Below are 25,281 nucleotides of genomic sequence, written 5' to 3' on the forward strand. Positions count from 1 at the left end.
TTTATTGTTTTTACTGTATATACATTTTTTATTTATTTTTTACAACTTTAGTACTTTTACATGCACTTGATTATTAATATTAGTGCTTATCATTTACATTATTCCATTAACAAAAAACTGAACTGAATCAGACCTTAAATGACACTGAAAATAATGAAAATAGCTTGTGGACACCAGTTTTCTCAATATAAGGTGTTTATATGAACTTATATTTAATTATTGTCAGCCAAATGAGCAAGTGAGCAGGTTAAGTACAAGATCCAGAAGTTAGATTAGTCCTATGGATGTGCATTTATCATATCATCTAAACTAAACAAGCATTTACAGTACTCTTCTTTGTCTTTTGTGCATGTCTTTAGTTACATCACTTGTTGTGAAGACAATTTAGGCAGCAGTGGGAAATCTAATGAACATATGGTGTTTGCTCTACATTACAGCGCCCATACGGTGAGGTAGTGCTCTGGAATTATGGGTCGCACACACAGCATTACTGGCAGGAAGTCATCAGAAGTTGCCCTTCTCATAGAACACACTGAGGCACAAGTGAATAGAGAAGAATTTGGCCCCACACCAGCCTCCTGGGAAAAGTGTCCAAGCTCATCAGGAAAGCCATTTAAAAAAAACAGTGTGCTTCCGACTAGGAGAGAGGACAGCGGGGACAAGAATCACACACTCCGCAGTGGGGAAATTATGAGCCTGTTGATGACACACGCTGAGCAACCAGACAAACAGAAAGAAACCGTGTGCTCGAGTCGATGAGTGAGAGAAAACAAGGCAGAGGTCATAGATAGGATGGTAATATAAACTGGGAAGGGTTTCCCATGCAGATGGAACGCATTCCCAGAGGGGGCGAGAATAAAAACTCCGCAGAGCGTTGGAGCGGAGAAAGTCGAACTCATAGTTCTGAGGAACAAACTCCCACTTCTTGGGCTGGATGATGTGGGAATCTCATTCTCCTTCCTCATTCTGATGAATCCAGCTGACCACCAAATGGACAGCTTGGAATTTCCTAACATTCTGGTTTTGGTTTTTAGGAGAAAGTAGAAGAGATGCTAACTCATAATAGGGGCTGAATTTCAACCACATTTTCATTTATTTCTTTCTTCAAAGAAAAAAAAGAAAAAAGAAAAAAAAGCCTGGAATGGACATTATTACACAGTGACGAGCTGGAGTAGACACGGTCACGAGAGATGAATAATCCTGAACTCTGTTAGGGAAAGGATGTGGGTTTTGAATGAATTATTTTGTACGTTGTAAAGTGGTGAGAGTGTGCCGGTTTCAAAGGAGCCCTGCCAGTAAGAGCTGTCAGCCATTCACAGTTCATTTGATTAAAATAGCTTTATTCAGTTCAAAAGAGTCATGTTAATAAAAATCACAGTAAATTGTGTCATTAAAAAAAGCAAAATGTCTGGGCACTCAGTCAACCGGAGGAAATATGGGAAGGGATTGAACTAAGCTCATCGTTGTCGGACGGCCACACAACAAAGAAGCGGGTTTGAAATCTAAAGGCCACACATGACTTAAAGTCTAACAGTAAAAGATGTAAAAAACAAAAACGACAAAACTACAACAGTAAAATTAGACTGATAACAGTAGCTGCCACAAGATACATGGCTATTCTCATTGTATTACTGAAACTGCTGAAGCTTCTCATCCAATGTATTTGAGATGTAATACTTTTGGCAGACACAGTCAAGCTTGTAACATGTTTTTGATTTGCTTGGAGGTAGTCTCATCATTCAAATGTTTTGTTGTGTACCTGTGAGAGTCAAGAGAGGCACACCGAAAATCATTACACACCACATGGTTTTCAGCAAAAACAACGTCTCATATGGATGTCAATCAACAATTGTGTAAGGTATAAAGCTCACAGACCTGAGGGCATTGAGAAGTCCCTCCACACTGTTGGGCGGCTGATATCGCAGAACCTTAATGCATCCTTTCATCTGTATCATAAAAAGACAACATGAGGCTTTTGTAATTGCTTTTAATTAGGGTGGTCTATTTACCACATCATTCATTTAGTATAATTTAGTTGGTAATACTTTACAATAAGGTTTCATTTGTTTCAAGTCCAGGTTAACTAAGATTAGAATGAAAAATACTTCTACAGCATTCATTAATTTTAGTTAATGTTAATTTCAATATTTACTAATACATTAATTAAAAGTACATATATTTGTTAACATTAGTTAATGAACTAACATGAACAATAACTAATGTTAACAAAGATGAACAAATACTATGACAAATGTATTGCTCAATGTTATTTCATGTTAGTTACATGTTAACAAATGAGACCTTTTTGTAATTGTTGCTATTTAGTTTAATATGTTGTATTTAATCAGTAATTACTGATATAAATACTTATTTGGTGATCAAATGCAGTCATCTTTAACATGTTTTTTTAACATTGTGTGTTAAACTGACAGCTCTAATTAAACTCTTTACAAAAATAAAATCAGATTTTAAAAATTGGACAATACATTAATCAGCATTATTAAATGAAGTTAAATTAACACATTTAAAGGGATAGTTCACCCAAAAATTATCCCATGATTTTCTCACCCTCAAGCCATCCTAGGTGTATATGACTATCTTCATTCAGACAAACACAATCTGAGATATAAAAAAAAAAAAAAAAAAAAACTGGCTCTTCAAAGCTTTATAATGGCAGTGAATGGGGGGGCGCTATTTTGCAGCCCAAAAAAAAGTGCATCCATCCATCATAAAAATAATCCATATGGCTCCAGGGGGTTAATAAAGGCCTTCTGAAGAAAACCAATGGGTTTTTTGTAAGAAAAATATCCATATTTAAAACTTTATAAACTAAGAAAAATCCGGCAGATGACCTCTGACCCGATATATGACACAGGATGTAGGAGTATCGTAAGCTTAGACGCCTCTCGCGGTTCAAACAAATAGGGCTGTGTGACAAACTCAAGCTCCTCTTCTCTTAAATTGAAATCCTCTGACATTTCTCTTTAAGAATTCTCATTCTCAAATTCTCAATTCTCATTCTCACCCCTTCACTTCAGAGGGTCTTTATTAATCCGCTGGAGCCGTATGTATTATTTTTATCATGAATGGATGCGTTTTTTTTGGCTCCATAATCATGCCCCCCATTCAGTAACATTATAAAGCTTGGTAGAACCAGGATATTTTTAAATATATCTCCGATTGTGTTTGTCTGAAAAAAAATAGTCATATACACCTAGGATGGCTTGAGGGTGATAATTTTCATTTTTGGGTGAACTAACCCTTTAAATTAAATCAATTTTACAAAAATTTATCAGAAAGCTGAAAAAAATTCATACATCAATTTTGGAGGACTTTACGAAAGCTCCAGCTGGATGGACATAGTCGTATAGGATGATCACCCCCACCATCACACGCAGACAGAATAACACTGTGTCTTCACTGGCGAAACGAGTGCGGTACTCCCTGATCAATACACACACACACACACACACACACACAGAGAGAGAGAATTCATTAAAGTTACAGCCTGCTACAGAGGAAACAGAAGCACAATGATTAAACACAAACGTTTTAACTTACGGTGTCTCTAACATGACTTTACACACACTTGCCATCGTACTCAGACAATCTGTTGTGTTCTCTATGGGTAGTTCTGCATGCTGATCAGATAGAGAGAGCAAAAGGTGTTGTTACGATGGTTTGTAAGTGAGAAACATTCTTGTATAGATGAAGTATATTATGCATTTTCTGAGACTAAATAAGTAGAATTTATTCATGAGCATCTGGACTTGTTTGTCAATTTAGTTTACATCCATTTGAGTGGTTTGACTTGTGTAAGACATGTTATAATCAACAGTTTTACAACCACCCACCTTTGATACAAATTTGGTTGTGGCATCGCTTAATGTTTTCAGCATGGGCGTGGCATTGGCGTAGAAGAGAGACATGCGATTGGCCAGTTCGTTGTCAACCTCGTTATGCTCTTCTGCCTGCAGAAAGAACATACATGAGTTTTTTTCCAGTATCTAAATGTGAAAAATCCATACTTTTGAAGATTTAAACTAAAGGGGTCAGTTAAGGCAATGGGCTTTTTGGAGGTTATGGATGCGCTTTTCCTTGGTCAGCTTTACTTAAGTAGTTAATCATGGAAATGGATGTGGAAATTGGGCATTCTGGTGTGCTGAAAATGCATTTTAGCTGACTTGAAACATTTCATTCATTACTGTATGCTAAAAACTGAATGTAAATCCTGCTTAAATCCACAGACTGCAGACATGTCCAGAATTCCTAATACGTGCTCTTCCACAGCCGAGCTCATGTTTCATGAGATGAAAGCGGCTGTCATAATTATTCCTCACAGAGAGTGCTTTTAATTGGCGAGGCAAGGTCAACGATCCTCTGTGTCAACCCCTGCTGAGCCGCTCCCTGATGATACAGCACACACTAATGAGACTGAAGTCGTTAGCGCACTTTACCATCTCCACGTCAAGCGAGCGCGCTTCAGTCTTATGTCAGCTAAAAGATAAAAACGGGCGTACGGAAGGAAGATGAACAAAATAAAAAGCAGGAAAAGATGGATAGAATGAGATGAATGCAAAATCTCATGTTTCCCTGAGTCAGGATCTTGTGCCGCCTAATGATTCAGACCATTAGAGAACAGAAGAGCTCCCATTAACCCCTGGGACACGGGGGAACCGAGTATTACTAAAACATAAGCCGTCTGATAATGAGGCATATTTCCATTCATAACAGGTTTACTCACTGTTTGGTTGATGATACGCATGCGGCTTAAGGTCCTTCTGTAGTAGCTGAAGTCATTCTGGATGGCGGGGTTTGTCATCTGGCAAGAGAGCAGATGAGCATTTAAATGCAGAACTGGCAGCTAAAAATTGCATTTCTGCTGAATACGGGAATGGGAAACATGTAAAGCGTTCATGCATTTTTCATTTTACTGTGAATGTATGAATTCAAGTGAGTAATTTTAAAATCAAATGAGCATATGGCCATTTCATCTGGTGACAGACTTCATCTGAGCAATAATCTAGACAATAACAGATTCTCTATGGCACCTTGAAAGGCAACTGCACATGGATTTCCATTAATTTGAGTAATTGGTTGCAACTTTCTGTTCCAATAGTTCAACTAATTAGCTGAATCACTTAAGTGCAAATTAAGTTAACTAATTGGATACAAAATTCAGTGGCTTACATATAAATTCTAACATAGATTCTCTATAGCAATCGCATTATGTGTGATATAGCAGAAAACTGAGGAGATTTTTTTGTGCAACGGCCACATCTCAAAATCCAATCAACAACCGATACAAAGAATCAAAGCTCTGTTTCCACCTGGAAATGTATAAGATGTGTTTTGGTCGATCGGATCACAAGTGGACGACGCTAAATAGAGATGTAAGTAGGGTGTAAAACGTTTTAAGCTTCTCCACTTTTGACCACTTCCAGAGGTAGTCGAAAACGCATTTGATCGGATTGCTTTCGTAGTATAAACGTTCATGTGATCTAATGTTTTCGAACAACCACTAAAGACCGCCTACTCTCTGCCTACTGTCCTAATGCATAAACATGGGAAGCGAGGTAGCCAGACACGATTTAAACAACCCAAGTTTGGTTTGAAGATGAAAAATGTACCAAGCACATTGTTCTCTCACCATTCCTGATTTCTAACACACACACACCACGTTTGGCGTGGTCTTGTGGCTATCAAACAATAGACGCTGCTCTCCGTGTGTTTTACCATCATCTCAGTGCACGTTCATATGTAAATAGCGTGAGTTTATTTCGTCCATTAGACTGAAAGATCTGAAAAAGCCCATGTATTTACCCACCCATAGACCCTCCCCTTGAAGAAATCAGGACAGAAGTGGTTGAAAGTGGACAAAAGATAAAGATTTATACACCAGGATTACACAGGTATGCGTCTCTCTTGTCTACTTGTGATCCGATCGACCAAAACGCATCTTACACCAGGTGTAATCTCCACCCTACATTTTTTTCTTTTTACATAATGGACCCTTTTCATAGATTCTGATGATGCGTTTCCACAAGTTTTGAATCACAAATCTAGTAAAGAAGGGTTCATCTGTTACACTCGTATGTACAGTACAGTCCAAAAGTTTGGAACCACTAAGATTTTTAATGTTTTTAAAAGAAGTTTCGTCTGCTCACCAAGGCTACATTTATTTAATTAAAAATACAGTAAAAAACAGTAATATTGTGAAATATTATTACAATTTAAAATAACTGTTTACTATTTGAATATATTTCACAAAGTAATTTATTCCTGTGATGCAAAGCTGAATTTTCAACATCATTACTCCAGTCTTCAGTGTCACATGATCCTTCAGAAATCATTCTAATATGCTGATCTGCTGCTCAAGAAACATTTAATGTGTACAATTGTACAAAATATTTGTGTACAATATTTTTTTTCAGGATTATTTGATGAATAGAAAGTTCAAAAGAACAGTGTTTATCTGAAATCTAATCTTTTGTAACATTATAAATGTCTTTACTGCCACTTTTGATTGATTTAATGCATCCTTGCTGAATAAAAGTATTCATTTCGTTAATTCCTTTTCAAAAAAATAAAAATTCTTACTGACCCCAAACCCCTGAATGGTAGTGTATAATGCTACAGAAGCTTTGTATTTCAGATAAATGCTGTTCTTTTGAACTTTCTATTCATCAAGGAATCCTGAAAAAAAAAGTACACAACTGTTTTCAACATTGAAAATAATCATAAATGTTTATTGAGCAGCAAATCAGCATATTAGAATGATTTCTGAAGGATCATGTGACACTGAAGACTGGAGTAATGATGCTGAAAATTCAGCTTTGCATCACAGGAATAAATTACTTTGTCAAACATATTTAAATAGTACACAGTTATTTTAAATTGTAATAATATTTCACAATATTACTGTTTTTATTGTATTTTTAATTAAATAAATGTAGCCTTGGTGAGCAGACGAAACTTCTTTTAAAAACATTACAAATCTTAGTGGTTCCAAACTTTTGGACTGTACTGTACTTCATGATACGGAAGAAAGGATCTGTTGCTACTTCCACTTCATCGTGACTTTAAAGTCGGCATGAAACGAAAATTCACTATATCTTTTTTCTAAATGCATGTTATTGAGTTTATTGTGAACAATTCATCTGTGCGTTTCACACTTCTTTTTTTTTGACCTCGTAATTCTTAATCAAAATGTCATAACACAATCTTCCAATGAAACGACAGACTTCTCCAATAATTTAGTCTGCTTAAACCTGTCCCTTTCTTAGGCCCTGTTTTCACCTGGTATTACGATGTGTTGGTCGATCGGATCACAAGTAGGATGATGGAGACAACTGGTGTTTTAATCCGTCTCTTTTGTCAACTTTCAACCACTACTCTCCTGATTTCTTTCAGGAGAGGGTCTATGGGTGGGTAAATATATGTTTTTTTTTTCAGATCTTTCGATATAATGGAGGAAATTGCTCATGCAATTTACATATGGAGACGAAAGAAAAACATACAGAGAGCAGCAGCTTTCGTTTCTGCTCTGATAGCCGCAAAACCACGTTGATCGCGGTGAGTGTGTATTAGAAACTAGGAATGGTGGGAGAACATTGTGCTTGGTACGTTTTTCATCTTCAAACAAAACTTGAGCCTTCTGCCAACAAGTTTAAATTCTGCGTGGCTAGCGCACTTCTCATAATGTTAATGCATTAAGTCAGTAAGCGGAGAGTAGGCAGTCTTTCTTTTGTGGTTGTTTGAACACATTCAACCACATGAGCGTCTACACCAGGGGTTTTAAACTCTAGCCCTCGAGATCCACTTTTCCTGCAGTTTAACTCCAATCCTGATTAAACACACCTGCCTATAACTTCCTAGTAAGCTTGAAGAGCTTGCTTGTTCAGGCGTGTTTGATTATGGTTTGAAATAAACACTGCAGGCAAGAGGACCTCGAGGGCCAGAGTTGAGAACCCCTCGTTTGCACTACGAAAGCAATGCGTTGCTTTCGACTCTGGAAGTGGTCGAAAGTAGACAAGCTCAAAATGTTTTTGAGACCCCATTTGCACAATGTATTTAGTGTCGTCCACTTGTAAACAGGGCCTTACAGCTCACATTTAGACCTCCATCCACTCAAAAAACAATATATAGAACCAAGACTGCATTCTACATTTTATATTTTTCATTAATCCGCTGCATTTGGATGTACGTCACAATATGGAAGAAACATTTGTTGCCATTTCAGTTTGATCCATTTTAAATGTTGCAGTTTGAAGAGAGATTGCATAATCACTGCTTGTAATGTTTTGTCATTTGTAAGTCTAAAAAATGTATAAGTAAAAATATAATTTGCTGATTTTCAGTGGTTAACTGTGTTAATTGCAGATGTTTTGGGGGGGCTGAGATGAAAGGCAGGATGCTTCACTAAACAGGGTCAAACAACACCTTTGCTCCACATCCTCTCATTCTACCTAACTGTTGTGATTTTGCAGGACAGAGATGATTCCAAGGAGGATTAGACTGGAAACATGTGCAGAGTGGGTGTGACCAGAGGTTGCCTGGTTACCTTCAGCTCATCGAAGCGCAGCGTGAAATGCAAAATCTCAGCGAACTGCCGTGCCAGCGCCTGCTCCTGCTCCAGATGCTGAGTTGGGCTGCAGCGCGAGCTCGTGAGGAACTCCAGCAGGCCCTGAAGAGAGTCTTCTACAAGAGACACAGAAGAAACACAACTGTTAATCCTTGTGCTCAATAGAGGTATACATACTGGGTTATGGTCTCCATATTTTGAACAAAAACAGACACAGAAATAGTGTGTCTGGCAGAGGAACACAGCTGTGTGTTTGACAGAGAGATGTTAGGTCAGTCTGACCCTTTGATGTTTCACCAGAGCCTCTCCTCCAGAGAGCGCTGGTGTTGATGTGTGATTAAGGGCCATGTCATGTTTAATTAGGTCATGACCTATTTCTAAACATCAGACCCTTCATCCAAATCGCTCAAACGCACAGACAGACAGCACCAATAGTGAAAGCAACCACATTTATTTACGGAGCATACCAGATGCTTTGAGAAATACGAGATTATAAAAAAATGTTCTGTATAATTCATCAGTGGTATGTAATAGATGATATGTAATTTTCCATGTAACATCCATGTTTTATGTGTTCATTTGTCAGATTAGCAGTGCTTTCAAGGTGTGTTTTATAAGTATGTGTGTTCCCTTGGAATCAAACCCAGAAGCTAAACTCTTTATAAGGTTGCAAAAGATTTCTATTTGAAATAAATGCTGTTAATTTGAAATTTCTATTCATCAAAGAATCCTGAAAAATAAATGTATTATGGTTTCCACAAAAATATTAAGCAGCACAACCGTTTTCAGCATTGATAATAATAAGAAATGTTTTTGAGCAAAATTCAGCTTTGCCATCACAGGAATAAATTACATTTTAAATACACTGTAAAAAATACATCTTAAAATAAAAAACTAGGGAGCCATTAGGGGGATATGGTGAAGGAAAAAAATGAGATGGGAGGAAAAATTATATGCAAAACATTTGCGTTATCTCACAAATGCATTGAAATATAATTTCCCAGACAGCAACATAGTGTCAGCCCAGATCTGGCCCAGATCTGGCCCACATCTGGTCCGTGTGAAATCCACATATACCAGATGTGGGCCGGATCTGGGCCACACTATGATGGGCCCAGGTTTTCTCCTCATCTCATTTTTTACCATCCCTTTAAAGGAACACTTTTAAAAAAAAAAAAAAAAAAAAAAAAAAGGCTAATTTTCCAACTCTCCTAGAGTTAAACAGTTGAGTTTTACCATTTTTGAATCCATTCAGCCGATCTCCGGTTCTGGCGGTACCACTTTTAGCATAGCTTAGCATAGTTCATTCAATCTGATTAGACCGTTAGCATCTCGCTCAAAAACAACCAAAGAGTTTAGATATTTGTCCAATTTAAAACTTGACTCTTCTGTAGTTACATTGTGTACTAAGACCAACAAAAATTGACAAGTTGCGATTTTCTAGGCCAGTATGGTTAGGAACTATACTCTCATTATGGCGTAATAATCGAGGAACTTTGCTGCCGTATCATGGCTGCAGCAGTGCAATGATATTATGCAGTGGCTGTGACCCCCTACTAGAACAGGGAGCATGCCTTGCAACCATGGAGACATTTGTGAGAGGTGCTGCGTAATATCATTGTGCATTGCCAGAATGAGAGTATAGTTCCTAGCCATATCGGCCTAGAAAATCGCAACTTTTCATTTTCTGTCAGTCTTAGTACACAATGTAACTACAGAAGAGTCAAGTTTTAAATTGGAAAAATATCAAAACTCTTTGGTCATTTTTGAACAAGATGCTATTGGTCTAATCAGATTCAATGAACTATGCTAAGCTATGCTAAAAGTGATACCGCCAGACCCGAAGATCGGCTGAATGGATTTGAAAACGGTAAAACTCAACTGTTTAATTCTGGGGGAGTTGGAAAATGAGCCTATTTTCAAAAGTGTTCCTTTAAGGACTCAACAGAAAATATGTATATTATTTTAAATTCTAATCTTTCACAATATTACCATTTTTACTGTATTTCTGCATTTCAAACTTTTGAGGAAAATGTATTTCTTTCAGGATACTGGATTTGTCATTAAAGCTACAGTAGATGTGTGGTGTGTACTGTCAGGGATGATGAGAGCTGTGTTTTTGCTAGATGTGCTGAAAGAAACTAGCCTTGCCCAAAGAGCATGATAATCCAATTATGACGCACTGCTGCTCGGTTTATAGCTTGTCCTCTGGGAACATGCGTTGTGTCAGAACAGAAATTTCAAGAGAATTTTATAGAATATTTTACAACTCAAAAACAAATACAATAGTTAAGTTAGCTTATTTTAACTGTGGGTACGAGTCCACAGACTGCTTATATTCAGTACAACTTGCTCATGTGAGATTGCTTAATTATATCACAAAGTCCCCATGTACGTATAGCTATATACGTAGGGTGATTTCTGCTCTCTGATTACATCTGTTTAATTAAGAATGGTTTGCGAAGGAGCATATGAGCTGATGTAAGAGTAAGGACGATTTAGTAATGCCTGGGCTCATATAATCTCACTATTGTCAGCTGCTGATCAACTCACTAAAAATCAAAACGCAGTCCAAAGCAGATGCAAATACTACAGTACATGGTAAATGGGTCAGTGGACCATTTATCCCTGTGAGGAATTGTGGGAGAGTAGATCATTAAAAATGACCTCTCATTTAGCACCTGTGCCTCTAGGTAAAAATAGCTGAATGTGTTATTATTTATAGTTTTGTGTGCTGTGTGCACATTAAAGAAAAGAGAAAAATGGCATACCCAGTTTTAGTGAGAACTCATAAAACTTTTTTAGTTTGCCAACCAGCGGGACCACAGCGGCCCACGCTCCCTCCTGCACACGCTCATCATTGGGATGCTGTATGGCCTGAGGAGACAACATGCACACACTTAAACTCAGCTAGGGACAACATTGCTGACAAAAGAATTATAAGCAGTTTGTGTCATGAAAAGCAACACAGAGCACAGGCTGATGTCTGAAGAACCTGCATTCTAGATGTACTCGCCTGTCTGATGGCTTCCCCTGCTCCACTGTATGACTGCAGGTCCTGTAGTACACTCACAGCCTCTGTTAGCACCTCACTGACCTCCTCCCATACTCTCCTCTCAGCTTCAGTGGGCTTGGCATCTGCAGAGGAGAGATCAGCTCAGAATCGCTGAACCAGCTATGGCTGGATCTAGGGTGGGGCGTTATAGCTTAAATATTTGTAGCTACACATTTATATTTTTTGTTATTCAATTATTTATGTTTTTGGAAAGATGTTTTTGTTTCTGTTAGAGCAAATACCATTTTAACCAAACAGCCATTGTAGCTGATGCAAGAAATTAATTACAATAAAACATCTAGTTATAAACAATAAAATCTTATTAGATCTAGTATATATATATATATATATATATAATTTTTTTTTTTTATTATAATTATTTATAAATAGCCATAGTTGTAATATTAGTAATGGTAATTATAATTTTAATAATAATAATTTTATTATAAGTAATATTTTTAATATAAATAATTATGTATAGGTAAGTTAATAACAGTAACTAGTAATATTCATAATTATTAATGTTATTTATAATCTATTATTATCATCAAAGTATCAATAATACTGATTTATAATAATAATAATAAAATAATAAAATATCATTATTATTCTTATTAATAATAATAATAATAATAAATAATTATATATATATATATATATATATATATTATAGGTTAATAAAGGTCTTCTGAAATGAAGCAATGGGTTTTTAAAAAAAAGCTAGGTTATTTAAGTTAATAAAGTTTTAAATATGGATATTTTTCTTAGAAAAACTAATTGCTTCACTTCAGAATCCCCTGGATATGGATTATTTTTTATGATGGATGGATTTTTTGGGGCATTTTTTTGGGCTTCAAAATCATGCCCCCCATTCACTACAATTATAAAGCTTGGAAAAGCCAGGATATCTTTAAATATATCGCCGATTGTGTTAGTCTGAAAGAAGATAGTCATAAACACCTAGGATGGCTTGAGGGAGAGTAAATCATGGGATAATTTTAATTTTTGGGTGAACTAACTCATTAATGACACAGACAGCAGCAGAAATATTAGGCTGCTGTCACTTTAATACCAAATACATGGATCCAAAACAATGATACGCATCCATTTTCTTTCTCAATGGTTTATGTTCGCGTAAGCCATAAGCGCCTGTGTTTACAAGGACACTCACCGAGATGCGTTTTTTTGCGCTTGTATGGTTTAAAATGACTTGAATGTTTAAACTGACAAGACCTAAAACATGCAAATGATAAACTTTTGCTCTACATGGGTTTAACATTGCAATTAATCCGAGAATCGCATGCGTTTGGAAGCATGGGGCCTGGTCCATCAACTACGATCCCTATACTTGACATCCCACACCCAGCAACATGACTATCGCTGATGCACACATTGCAATATCAATGCTAAAAAGATTTATCGTGCGGCCCTACTTGTGACAGTATATTCACTTACTTTCAAAGTCCAAGAAAAAGTTCCCTCCATTGTTGTCAATATCCCGCGTGAGAACCTTGATCAGATTCCCCATCCCGACCTGTCAGAGACCTAAAAGACAAGATAAAAAGGAGAAGTGATGCCAAACTACTTTCTGAATGATGATTTTTGCTCATGGCACTTTGAATGTCAATGAAGGTGTACTGTATACACCATTTGCCCTCAAATACAAGAACACATTCAGGTTGACTCAATTTGCATCAAGAACTGAGACGCCTGTGCTCACGACAGCAACATCTGGCCACACACATGAGCGTGACAGGGAACATCTGCCCGGGGCAGTGCAGAAACCAGGGGAGACCCAAATGCTGCTGCATTACCCTCCTGAACCCACACCCCAGTTACTGCAGGTTACTGCTGAGAATGCAGTATGACTGCAGCACTCGTGGGTGGATCCTACCGCAGGATCATGACGCCCTCTAGCAGTCAGTGTCTCTGTAGTCCAAAATTGGCACTCAGAAGTCCCCCTTCCTTTGAGCTGAGGGCTAAATCATTGTAAGAATTACATGTTCCCTGAAAAGAGCGCACTCTCATTCTTATTCATCCGCTCTGAGCTCAGCGCAGGAGTCAGCGCTCCCGCAGAGAGTCACTGAGCACAACAGATTAAATAACATCACGGAAAACCAACAGAGGATCCTCAAGAGGAATGGATAGACCTCAGAGTTAAACAGCGTGTCAACACATTCAAAGCCCAAGGACAGACTTTTGTGTTCAAACCGAAAAGAAACTTTGTTTATTTCTTTGAAGGACTTTGCTTCCCCTCTAAACGAACTGCCTTGGAAATAGGTAAATGGGTCACAACAGTGTCTCACTGACCTACAGCGCATGCTGCAGTGCGAGTGGGGGTGTGCCGTCTTTATATCTTGGCATACTCACGTTCTCCTGGCATTTGGGATTTAAGCAACCAAAGGGAGTAAATAAGCACTGCTGTCTTAAACCGCCTAGGCCCCCTGTCAGCTTTACACCCCTCAGATCGGGAGGGAGGGGGTGGTACCATTTAAACTGAGGTCGCTCATTTAACTACACCATACACACCCTGCAATCCTATTGGCTAAGGAGGGAGACAGAACATTCTGCTGTTTCCATGGAGCCTAAAAATATTTTTCAACCAAAATGCGTCGACAGCCAATAGAAGCGGAGCACAGGAGTACTCGACAGGACTTAAAAGAACTTGAATAAATTAATCATGAGTGCGGCACTAGGGAGGCATGGGACACGAAAACTAATTTGAACATGAAAGTGGGACAGTTTGATAAAGTAAACCTTACACGCTTTCTTAAATGTTTACAAATGTCATTTAATTAAGTTTAACATAAGATACATTCATATTACAATTTGACAAACTATTAAAGCAAAACCTTTAAGGGGTGTTCTTGCATAGCTTTGAAAAACTGCAAAATAAAATTAATCAATGAAATCAATAAGGCTAACATTTATTATGATAATAAATATATAAATGATAATATATGTTTATTAATATTCTATATCATTTTATATATATATATATATATATATATATATATATATATATTTATTTTAATAATCAAAATCTGATACTGTTAATAATATATAAAACATTTTATATACCATAATTCATACGATTAAATATTAATTTATGAATCATGAATAAAATCAAAGCTAACACAGTCTTCATTACCATAATTATTTAATTATTTACAAAATGAATTTGAACAGTGTTACTAACAGCAAAAGATGTTTTTTTTTTTTTATTATGACTACAAAACTGAAGAGGGAGGTAGTAAATGAGTTCCACTGAAGTGTACAAGCATACTTCCAAATTTAAATTAGGTGATGATCTCAGTGAAGCAGGGGTAAAATCCCAAATCCTATTAGCAGAATGTGTAGCTATCTCAGTTTCTGCTGGTCTGAGAGAGAGAGTGCTTTAGATTATGGGTGTGAATGCAGTGAGCCGGTTCCTCCCCACTGCAGCATTCGGCAGCATGTGTCTCCACGTGCTTTCGCCTCTACTACTACTACTACTACTACCACCACCTCCCAACCAGAGAAGAATACGACCCCACCCTTTTCCTCCCCTTTCCCGCTTTTTACGACAGAGAACGCGGAGGAAAGTCATGTGAGTGGAAGGGAGGCGAGGCTCTGCAGTCTGTGAGGCGGTCTGCTGCGGCAGTGCAGAGAGCACAGATAGTGCTCCTCTTGACCCAGATTCCACCGGTGCCACGTCACACTGGGTTAACATTAACCCCTGCACAGCAAGACATGGGCAGATACGCTGCAGGCTGCCCTCGGCAGACAATCATACACACGCACGCCTTTGGCCAGAGTCTGTCCCTTCCATTATAAATTTAATTAAACACTTTTTGTGAGGATAATAAATTTAATATGATGCAATGTGCAATAAAATATGATGACAATTCAATATTCTATTTATAATATTTCTTTTTTTTTTTAAGTAATTCTATATTATATTAATATAAATATCAAATTAATTTAATAACACTAACACTTCTTCATTTTTTATTCTTTTATTGAATCCAAAAGGTTTTAAATATATTTTACTAAATATAAAGGTATTTTAAACATTTTGAAGTGTCAAAAGGTCATTCGGTTTAACTGTCCAAAGACCAATTCAGCCATTTCATTAGTGATTAAAATATCTTAAAATGTAATAAAATGTATATATTTTTTATTCTGGCATGATTTTATAACATCATATATCAACAGTGCAGAATGGTATTAAAATTATGTGTAAAAGTCGTCGCTTTGTTATGAGAAAGGATGTCTGGAAAAATTGATGTCATTCGGAGTAACCAATATAAAGGGTTCATTTTGGATCAAGACATGCGCTCAATATCATGTGACAGCATGTGACATCATTCAGACACCTGCAAAGGATCACATGGTCGTGAAGCAAAGTAACTAACTCTCTCTTAACTATTTGAAAAATTCATATTTCCACTTGGTCATACGCATGTCCTGAAACATCGGGTCATTCGGTACAACCACTCTAAACATGGAAAATGTAATATTTTAAAAACTTGTACTAAATATAAAATGTTTGATTGTCCTTTTGCTAGCTAGCTAGATATCAGCCTGTTAGCACTGTTTGAAAATATCATCATTCGGTATAACCAAAAGTGTCATTCGGTAAAACCGAAATTTTGGTTAAACTGAATGACTTTTTAGTCACAAATTTTGTCCATTTTCTAAAAAATGGCAAAAGCAGTTAATTGATTATAAAAACAACACAATCTCGTTGTTAACACTTAATAAAACTGCAAAATTAATTATATTTCCATTATGTTTTTTTTTTACACTTTTAAAAACCTTATTTGTTAATAACCCAAATATATATATTTTATATAAATTATATAAAAAATAAATTCTAAAAATTATAACATAAATTATAAATAACACTGAAATTATAAATGACAAGATTATTAATATATAAATTATAATAATGAAAATTAAATAAATAATATTATATATCAACAGTAAAAGGTTAACTTTCCATTATTTGCTTTTACTGAATTACGTGTCAGCCCACAAGAGCTTGATCTCCTACCACCAGGAGAGAAAGAGAGACACAGGCACGTGTCCTGGACAGACAGACAGTCTACAAATGGACACAAGCATGCAGGGCTGGCCAGCTGTGACAGGGTTAGGAAGCGTCAGGCATGAGTCAGAGAGACGGAGCGGTCACTCCTTCTTCCGCCGCATGACGGAAATACTGACATCTGCGCCCTTCATTTAGACCCTCTAAATACCAGATTATTATCAATCAAATAAACATTTGGTACAATGGTCATGACACATTTGTTAGGAATCTTTTTGCTTTGAAACAATATTTATGACAAAATTTCGAGTGATTTTTCTCTTATTGCCCATATTGCTGTAGAGCAGATGATATTATTCAGATCTGATCAACTTGTGTTGGGAGCAAAGCTGAACTTTACATGAACCTAAAAACGAAACCCATGTAGCCCGCGAGTCTCCTCTGTTCCTCCCCTGTGCGCTCATGGATGTGAGAGACACCGAGCCAGTCTGCCCACAAGCCAAAGATGCAAACACATCAATCACCCTCTTCCCCATCATTCTCCTTGAAACACACATAGGTGTCAATGAACTGACAGACAGAATTTTCACATTCAATAGACTCGTGATGACCTTTAAATGTAAAACTCAATGACCCAACACATGATATTGTGTTTTCACTTTAGACATTAGGATGAAGATATGATGTGTCAAGCTTGACCTTGAAAAAGCTACAGAAATTCTGTTTCATATCTACTTCGTAATAGGAAAGTTACAGTATCTGTGTAGACACTAGATATTGAAGGGTTTGATTGCCTCCTGGTGGACATTAGTTGCTATTCCTAGTTGCCATGCCCTTCTGACTTTAAAGGGTTAGTTCACTCAAAAATGAAAATAATGTCATTTATTACTCACCCTCATGTCATTCTACACCCGTAAGACTTTTGATCATTTTCAGAACACAAATTCAGATATTGTTGATGAAATCTGATGGCTCAGTGAGGCCTCTATTGAGAGCAAAGCCATTCAAACTCTCAAGGTCCATACTAAAACATATTAGAAACAGTTAATGCGAGTTCAGTGGTTCTATCTTAATATTATGAAGCGACAAGAATAAAATCACGAGACTTTGATAATAATGAAAATATCTTAATTTGTGTTCTGAAGATTAATGAAGGTCTTATGGTTGTGGAACGACATGAGGGTAATTAATGACATTATTTTCATTTTTGAGTGAACCAACCCTTTAACTTCCAAGATTTCTAATAGTTTTTCTTTTTAGCAGGAAATTACTTTATTGCACCATTTTATGGACAAATTAACCATCAACACTATTTTTTATCATATGTTATATATAAAATAAATATGTTATATATAAAATAAAAAAGTGCCTGAATTTCTTTAACTACTAAACCATTGCTCTGACCAAACCAAGCCTTTTATGAACATCTTTTTTTTTTTTTTTTTATTTAAATGAGTGCCTTCCTCTTTTTTTAGGGGTGCAAATGCAGATGCAGAAAAAAGATGCAGTTTGACACCTCTGGTTTCAAACAACACCAAAGCAGCATTAAGTGACACTGGCTAGCAGTTTCTTTCTGCATCATAGTTAGTTTGCTGTGAATTTTTGCACTTATACTCATTTATAGATTACATTTATCATTAAATCTCACAGAGGAAGGCAGTCACAATCCCTTGTCAACTCCAGGGTGAGTCCAACCCCAATCTCACAAGAACTTTTTTACGAGGAGGCAATTTTGTTATGTATGAATTTGTACAATTTGAATTGGACAAAAATGTACAAAGAAAAATGTAAGCATCAAGGTCCACCCCAACCCCTTCCCTAAATATAACCGCCAGTGGGGCTTAAGCGGATTGTACGAAAAGGTACGAATACGAATTAGACACCAATTCTCCAAAACATTGTGTTTGTGTTGGTGAGTCAGAAGATTCATGTAGGGAATAATGTTTGATACAGATATTTATCCTCTATACATTTAATTCTGTTAAATATTCTAGATTGAAACTCTAAAGTGTATCTGTTTGCTAGTTATTTAGTTAAGTTAATGTTGTTTACAATCTCACAGGCCCCAATATTTTCCTCCTTATCTAAGATAAGGGACAGTTTGCCTCATGCAGGATGTCTTCAAATATAAACAAGTTAAATTTAAGATTTAGGCCATGTGTCCACCAAAGCGTTTTTAGCCAGCTGAAAAGGCTAGGCGCTCTGTTTAAAAAAAACCTATCTGAGAGTGCTTAAGAGCACTTCCGCAGCGCAGCATTATTTTTTAAGTTGAGACGCTTTGTTGCTATGATATAGAATATCCGCAGCACTGTTACTTATAACTGATTTTGCAGTTAATTTGTTTCAGAATAAAAATGTCAACACAGTGTAGAGTACTTGCTATGTATGTTCGGAGACCAGCAATATTATTTTCTCATCCATTTTGTCCCGCCCCTCCTTCACTCTGATTGGACGGCTGACTAAAAAGTGACAGTGATGAGCGCAGTATTTTACTCAAAGAAAAAAAAAACCTTTGGTGCACACACGGCCTTAAGATCTTTTTAATACCACCTTTAATAAATGTGAATGATTTTTCTTTTGAATGAATGATTGATTGATTCAATGACTCACTTATTTATTTTATTGTTTCATTACTGAATGAAAATGCCTTTTTTGAATTCATCTCTTGAATAAATGATCCAGTGCCACTAGGCATGTGACGGTATCAAATTTTCATGTTGCGATTAATTGCTGAAGCTTTTATCACGGTATACGGTATTAACACGATAATGAAATAAGTTGCAAAAAAAAAAAAAGTGTTATAGTATAAAAGGTTTAAGAACTCTTTTTGTAATAACAAAAATAACTCTAAATGTTTAAATACAATAATACAATACACACAGACACAAAAAATATAAAGTCAAATTTTCAAACAGATTAAAGTGCAAAAGAATTAGGCTATAAAGAACAACAGGTTACACTTTACAATAATGTCTAATTTAACGCATTGACTAAGATTGAGAAATAGCTACATTTGTTACAGAAAGTATTATTTTTTGTTAATGTTAGTTAAGAAATACAACTGATCATTGTTAGTTTTATCTCAGGTCCATTATATAAGTTCTTTTGATTTTAGTAAAGTAATTAAACAGTATGAAATTAACATTAACTAAGAATAATTAATTCTTTATTATTTTTCATTGTCAGTTTGGTAGGCTAATAATGAATTAACATGTTAACTAATGAAGCCGTATATCTTTAAGTTTTACTGAATAATAAACTAAATAAATAAATAAATAATAATCAGAACATTTCTAATCATTAGGGCATGTTGTAGTCCAGATTAAAATATTGTTGAGGCATTTGAGGCATTTTAAAAACTTCACTAGCGCAGTTGCTTTGTTTATGGGGTTTCCAAGGTAACCGTTGCACTCTGCTGTTCCATCAGTGCCCTCTGCTGTCAGAGAGTGAACGCGCACTTTCATTCAGCTCGTCTCCTTCACTGGTTCCACCATGTGCTTCTCGTGCACATTGGGATTGTTTACATCTGAGCGTGTGTCCTTTTGACGCAGAATACAGCGGTGTTGTGCATTTTATACAGTTTATGGGGAAAGTATTTTGAAATGCATTATAAAAATTAATAGTTGGTAATAAATTATTATTTACGGTATTTTGAAATGCCCACGATAACAATATCGTGCATATTTATTATCGTGATATATCGCATTACCGAATATCAGCACAAGTCTAAGTGCCACATACATTTTTTACGTGATTCAGTCTATTTTGATCGCTAACATAAGGCAGGAACACACCAAGCCGACGCCGACGAACTAGTGGCAAAGAAAGCAGACTGTGGGGTTGGCTCACATCGGCAGCGTCTGTGTCCAAAGTTGGCCTGACGCACCAAACCAACGCTAAACAGCCGACGGCCAAGTAGCATGTCAGTTCTGCGCCTGCGTGAGATGAAATGCCTTTCCGAACCAGCAGGTGGCAGTATCTGAACAGCCAATCAGAATTATCAGATGGCCCGACGGACTGACGAGCTCCGACACCGATTCAACATGTCGAATCGGACAAAAAAAGGCGACTTCAGCCGACGGTGCGGAACACAGTGACAAACAAAAACTGCCAGACAGCCGACCGTCGGCTTGGTATGTTCCTGCCTATAGACATCAGTGTTTATATCCAAACACTTATATATACACTTTTATCCCATTTTTCTATGATATTATGAATAATTGTAACACAAAAATAACAAAACTGTGTGGTTGAAAACACTGTTTGTGAAGCTGTTTCATACCTATACAAGACAACTGCTCTTTCCGAATTTTGTCATACAATTTTTAGACAAGCGAAACGTTGTCATTTAGGAATGAGATCGGGTGGACTCATCGTTCTCGAGCAATTTTTCATTAAACTTTCATTTAACTGTTGCAAACTAGCTATGACCCTCTGATGACACAGTAACTACTGTGAAAAAAAAAACAAAAAAAAAAAACTCTGGTCTGTCCAACGATTGTAAACCGTCATTGGGACTGGAGAAATTTTTGCGGTAATGTGACAAAAAATATTTTAGACCCATCAAATCTCAATTTAAGCCAATTTAATACTTTTTAAGGCCCACAGCCACCCTGTTGTTAAATGAGAAACTGTGTTGTATCAGTTTCAAATTGGATCCAAGATTCCTGAAATTGACACTATTTGTCAGACTCTATAGAAAGACAAACCTGGAACTGATTTTTTTTTTTTTTTAATCCTGGAGTTATCTTGCCATCATGCACATGTTCTTCCCCTCTCAAATGCTTTCTTGCACTCACTAACATAACTTCTGCATGCTACTGAAATGCTGGATTCACTTCTCTATACCTCTTCCAAAGAAAAAAACAAAAAAAAAAACCAAGCAGAATGGAAAAATGCCACAGGCAGGAACACGAGAATCCTAATGTGAGCCGCAACTATCGGGCCTGTAAGAACACGCTTCCCTTGGCATGACAGCACAGGTGTTTCTGTTCTCTTCTGTTCTCTGTTTTTTTTTTGTGCACGTTTTGCTGAAAAATACACATGCTGTTGTTTTTAGACAGTGTCTAAACATCATTTTTGCACTTTTACCACAGCACGGCCTGAGAGAACAGACACCATTTCAAATGTGATGCTGTATGTGAGAAAGTCGAATGCCCGAATAATATTTGATAAAAATGAAAAGAATAAGATGTGTTCCCTTTTCCAATTTTGCTATGCTTTTTTTGCTCATCTTAGAACAGCAATGAAAATAAGCTGGCCATGGGAATGTATTTGGTACATTCATTACAGTACAGTATAGAAATGTGCTGAAGCATTTTTAAAGAGTTCGACCACAAAAAGGTGTCAACTTTCTGTTGAATTGTTTGACTGTGAAGACAGATAAAGCGAGCCTGTCCTACCACAAAGCATAACCAGGAAATTGAACCAACATTAAAAAGGGTTACCTCCTTCACAATACTTCTCAAACTCAAAAAGCTAGTTAGTATAAGCTCACAAGATAGCATAAGCTCACTGTAAACATGTAGTTTAATCAGTCAATATGCAAACACTCAACACATCTTGTTATTTAACATGTAGTTTCTGCAGGTACTTCAATACAAAAGAAAAATATTTAAAGGGTTAGTTCACCCAAAAAAGAAAATTCTGTCATTAATTACTCACCCTCATATCGTTCCAAACCCGTAAAACCTTCGTTCATCTTCAAAATTAAGATATTTTTTGATGAAATCTGAGAGCTTTCTGACTCCTCCATAGACAGCAATTTAACAACCACATTTAAGGTCCAGAAAGGTACTAAAGACATCGTTAAAATAGTCCATGTGACACTTTCTTCTCTTCCCTGTCATTCTCTTACGCTGTTTACACTGTATAGACAGTGCAGCACTTCCAGGTACTACGTCAGAACACCGACTCAGTATTGGCTGACGCTGATCATGTGAGCAGCACAACGAATGCGTTTGATGCTGACGCAGATGCCGGCCAATAATGAGTTGGTGTTCTGACGTAGAACTTGGAAGCGCTGCACTGTGTTTACAGTGTAAACAGCGTAAGAGAATTACAGGGAAGAGAAGAAATTGTCAAATAAATAATAAATTCGTTATTATTGAATAAAGTCGTTATTTTGTTTTGTTTTTGCACAAAAAAAGTATTCTCGTTGCTTCATAACATTAAGGTTGAGCCACTGTAGTCACATGGAGTATTTTAACAATGTCTTTACTACCTTTCTGGACCTTGAAATTGGTTATGACGTTGCTGTATATAGGGAGGTCAGAGAGCTCTCGGATTTCCGAAGGCGTGTTCCGAAGATGAAGATCTTACGGGTTTGGAACGACACAAGGAGAGACTGAAAGTTCATTTTTGGGTGAACAAACCCTTTAAAAGATATAGAAACAATATAGACCTCTTTTTTATTTTTTAGACGCTGCATGAAAAAAGTAAAAAACAAAACAAAAAAACTTGCTAGACAAGGCAAACATGTGAAGGGCGTCAGTTAGTCACACATGCCTTAAGGGCATGTAAAGTGCCACTAGACAAAACCTGCAATACAGAAATGCTCCGCTAATTCCAGAAGCACAATCACAGCATGACATCTCCCAGCATAACATCACAAAGTAGCTGATCGCAGAGAGCAGATGCTATTGACCAGCATCTTACAGAGTTTAGAGATGTGCAGGTGTCATTGCTGCAAGTTACAAATTACCATCTGGAAAAAACAACCTATCAAAGAGCTGATTTGAATATATTTGTGTCCATCATTAGTAGCTTTTAGGTAATAATTACAATGATCGGTGTGTGATCTTATCCCCTTTTACATAACACATACTATATGTTACAAGTTTAAATATTCACATGTAACACATCATGTTAATATATGCAATCTAGTTTATGCTTTTATAAATTATGTTAATATAGTATTATCTGCCATAACCTAGTCTGGACATCTGCACATATCTTGGTGTTTTAATGCTGACCACTGGTCTGGCGGGAATAGTGTATTGCTGTGTCAGTATTTATAGTTCATGTTCTTAATTAAAACCTGTGGCCTTGCACATCACAAACACTTCCTGTGGAGGAGGACAATGCCATTGAACAAATGAGCTAATGAATGCATACATGAACAAACAAACAAACTAAAAAGATATTTGCTTACATGCAGAAAGTAGTTTCTATGGATTTATTTTCATGAAAACATGAGAATGTCAAATAATTTTACAGTTTTGTTTTCTAGGACTGGAAAATGTGATAAAATCTTAAAAATCATGAAAATCATTATAGTTAATATATATATTTTTTGTGCTCTAAAATAAAGTAATTGTCCACTATTGTTTTTTTAATTACACCGATTATGTTTAGCGTCTGATAACCAATATCCAGAAATGTCTTTTAATTATTTTTTGCGTGTGACACATTAATGAGTAATAAATAAAAATGAATGCATGCTTAAAATTACTATGCATTTCTCACTTGAGAAAGAAAAAACTTTATTATTTTATGCAAAAAAATACATTAAATACATAAGCTACCTGAACATGTGCCTGTAAAAAAAGAAGGGGGTTTAAAAATTATTGGCCTATCTACTAAATTATTACATCAGCTAGATATTTCTATTATGTAGAGCATGCTTACAGTAAAACTTGCTTAGTTCAATGAATCATTTAAACCAGTTCACAATATGGTCTGAATGATTCATTAATGAATTGGCTTGAATGAAAATGACTCTGATTCACTAATCACAAATATCTAGAGAGGTCCAAGTAAAAGTTAAAAGAGGGTTTATGCTACTTTAAATGACCTACGAAAATGTCATTTTAACATTTTTATTATAAAATTATTAACATAACCGTTTATTTTGCAATTGCTTATCTCCGTTTATCGAATAATCTAGATTTGAACCTGTAGCTCTATGACAGTGAAAATATAGGAACTTGATGTGCATTGAAATGCGTGTTTTGAATAAACAAAATCAGGAAGTGGCATGATCTATTTGAACACAGAGGAAGTCTGAAAACTCGCACCATTGCTTTTGTTCATAATTCTCGGTTTTTATCATAAAATTCGCTCTTTTCCTCCTCAGCAGCAGACAAATACACATAAAACAAGTAATACACAATACAGGCACAAAATATAACGCCAAAGCCTTATATCAGTAACAACCGTCCATTACAAAGAACACACACCTCAAAAGTCAAGTGAAATGTGAACTAACGCTTTGTTTTCGTACAGGCTTTGAAAAGTAATGTAAAAGCTTGATATTATTTGTCTAAAATCTTTAAACTTGAATTTAAAGTAGGACTGAACCTTCTTTCCCTTTAGTTCCAGTGACTGTAGCCTACACTCAGGTTGTCTTTTGTAGCCTCTCATCTCACCTGTGCTGAAGGAAACAAAACATTCCCTCGCGCCTGGTGTCAGGTTGCATAGTGGAAAGGTATTGCATCTTAAATCCATGATTCTTACCTCAATTTCCAGTCAATTCAGTGAAAAGTAAATATAGGGAAACGCTGAAGAACACCCTGCTTCAGCGGATCATTGTGAAGATGTGGCGTGTGTCTACATTTTCCGGGTTGGCCAATCAGAAGTGTTGCGTTTGACGCGCAGGTTGAGATCGACTCG

General features: G+C 36.4%; 1 protein-coding gene across 1 annotated transcript; it reads right to left on the reverse strand.

Moving 5' to 3' along the window:
- Window positions 1-51: 51 nt before the first annotated feature.
- Window positions 52-25,281, reverse strand: fam49ba (family with sequence similarity 49 member Ba). The gene is made up of 11 exons (XM_067362336.1): window positions 25,126-25,281; window positions 13,095-13,184; window positions 11,601-11,722; window positions 11,356-11,461; window positions 8,564-8,700; window positions 4,745-4,822; window positions 3,855-3,971; window positions 3,562-3,641; window positions 3,318-3,444; window positions 1,876-1,946; window positions 52-1,759 (listed from the first exon to the last, which is right to left on the reverse strand). Exons 2-11 carry the CDS (start codon window positions 13,165-13,167, stop codon window positions 1,693-1,695), a joined length of 978 nt encoding a protein of 325 aa, XP_067218437.1. The 5' UTR covers window positions 13,168-13,184; window positions 25,126-25,281; the 3' UTR covers window positions 52-1,692.

This window comes from Chanodichthys erythropterus, chromosome 16, assembly GCF_024489055.1.
Source record: "Chanodichthys erythropterus isolate Z2021 chromosome 16, ASM2448905v1, whole genome shotgun sequence".
Lineage (NCBI taxonomy): Eukaryota > Metazoa > Chordata > Actinopteri > Cypriniformes > Xenocyprididae > Chanodichthys > Chanodichthys erythropterus.

Excerpts from the sequence above, each read along its gene's own strand:
- fam49ba (XM_067362336.1), bottom strand. The coding sequence starts at position 13,167 with ATGGGGAATCTGATCAAGGTTCTCACGCGGGATATTGACAACAATGGA. Across the intron at positions 11,462-11,600 it reads CAGGGGAAGCCATCAGACAG|GCCATACAGCATCCCAATGA; the intron begins GCGAGTACATCT and ends TTGTCTCCTCAG. Across the intron at positions 1,760-1,875 it reads GGACTTCTCAATGCCCTCAG|GTACACAACAAAACATTTGA; the intron begins GTCTGTGAGCTT and ends TGACTCTCACAG.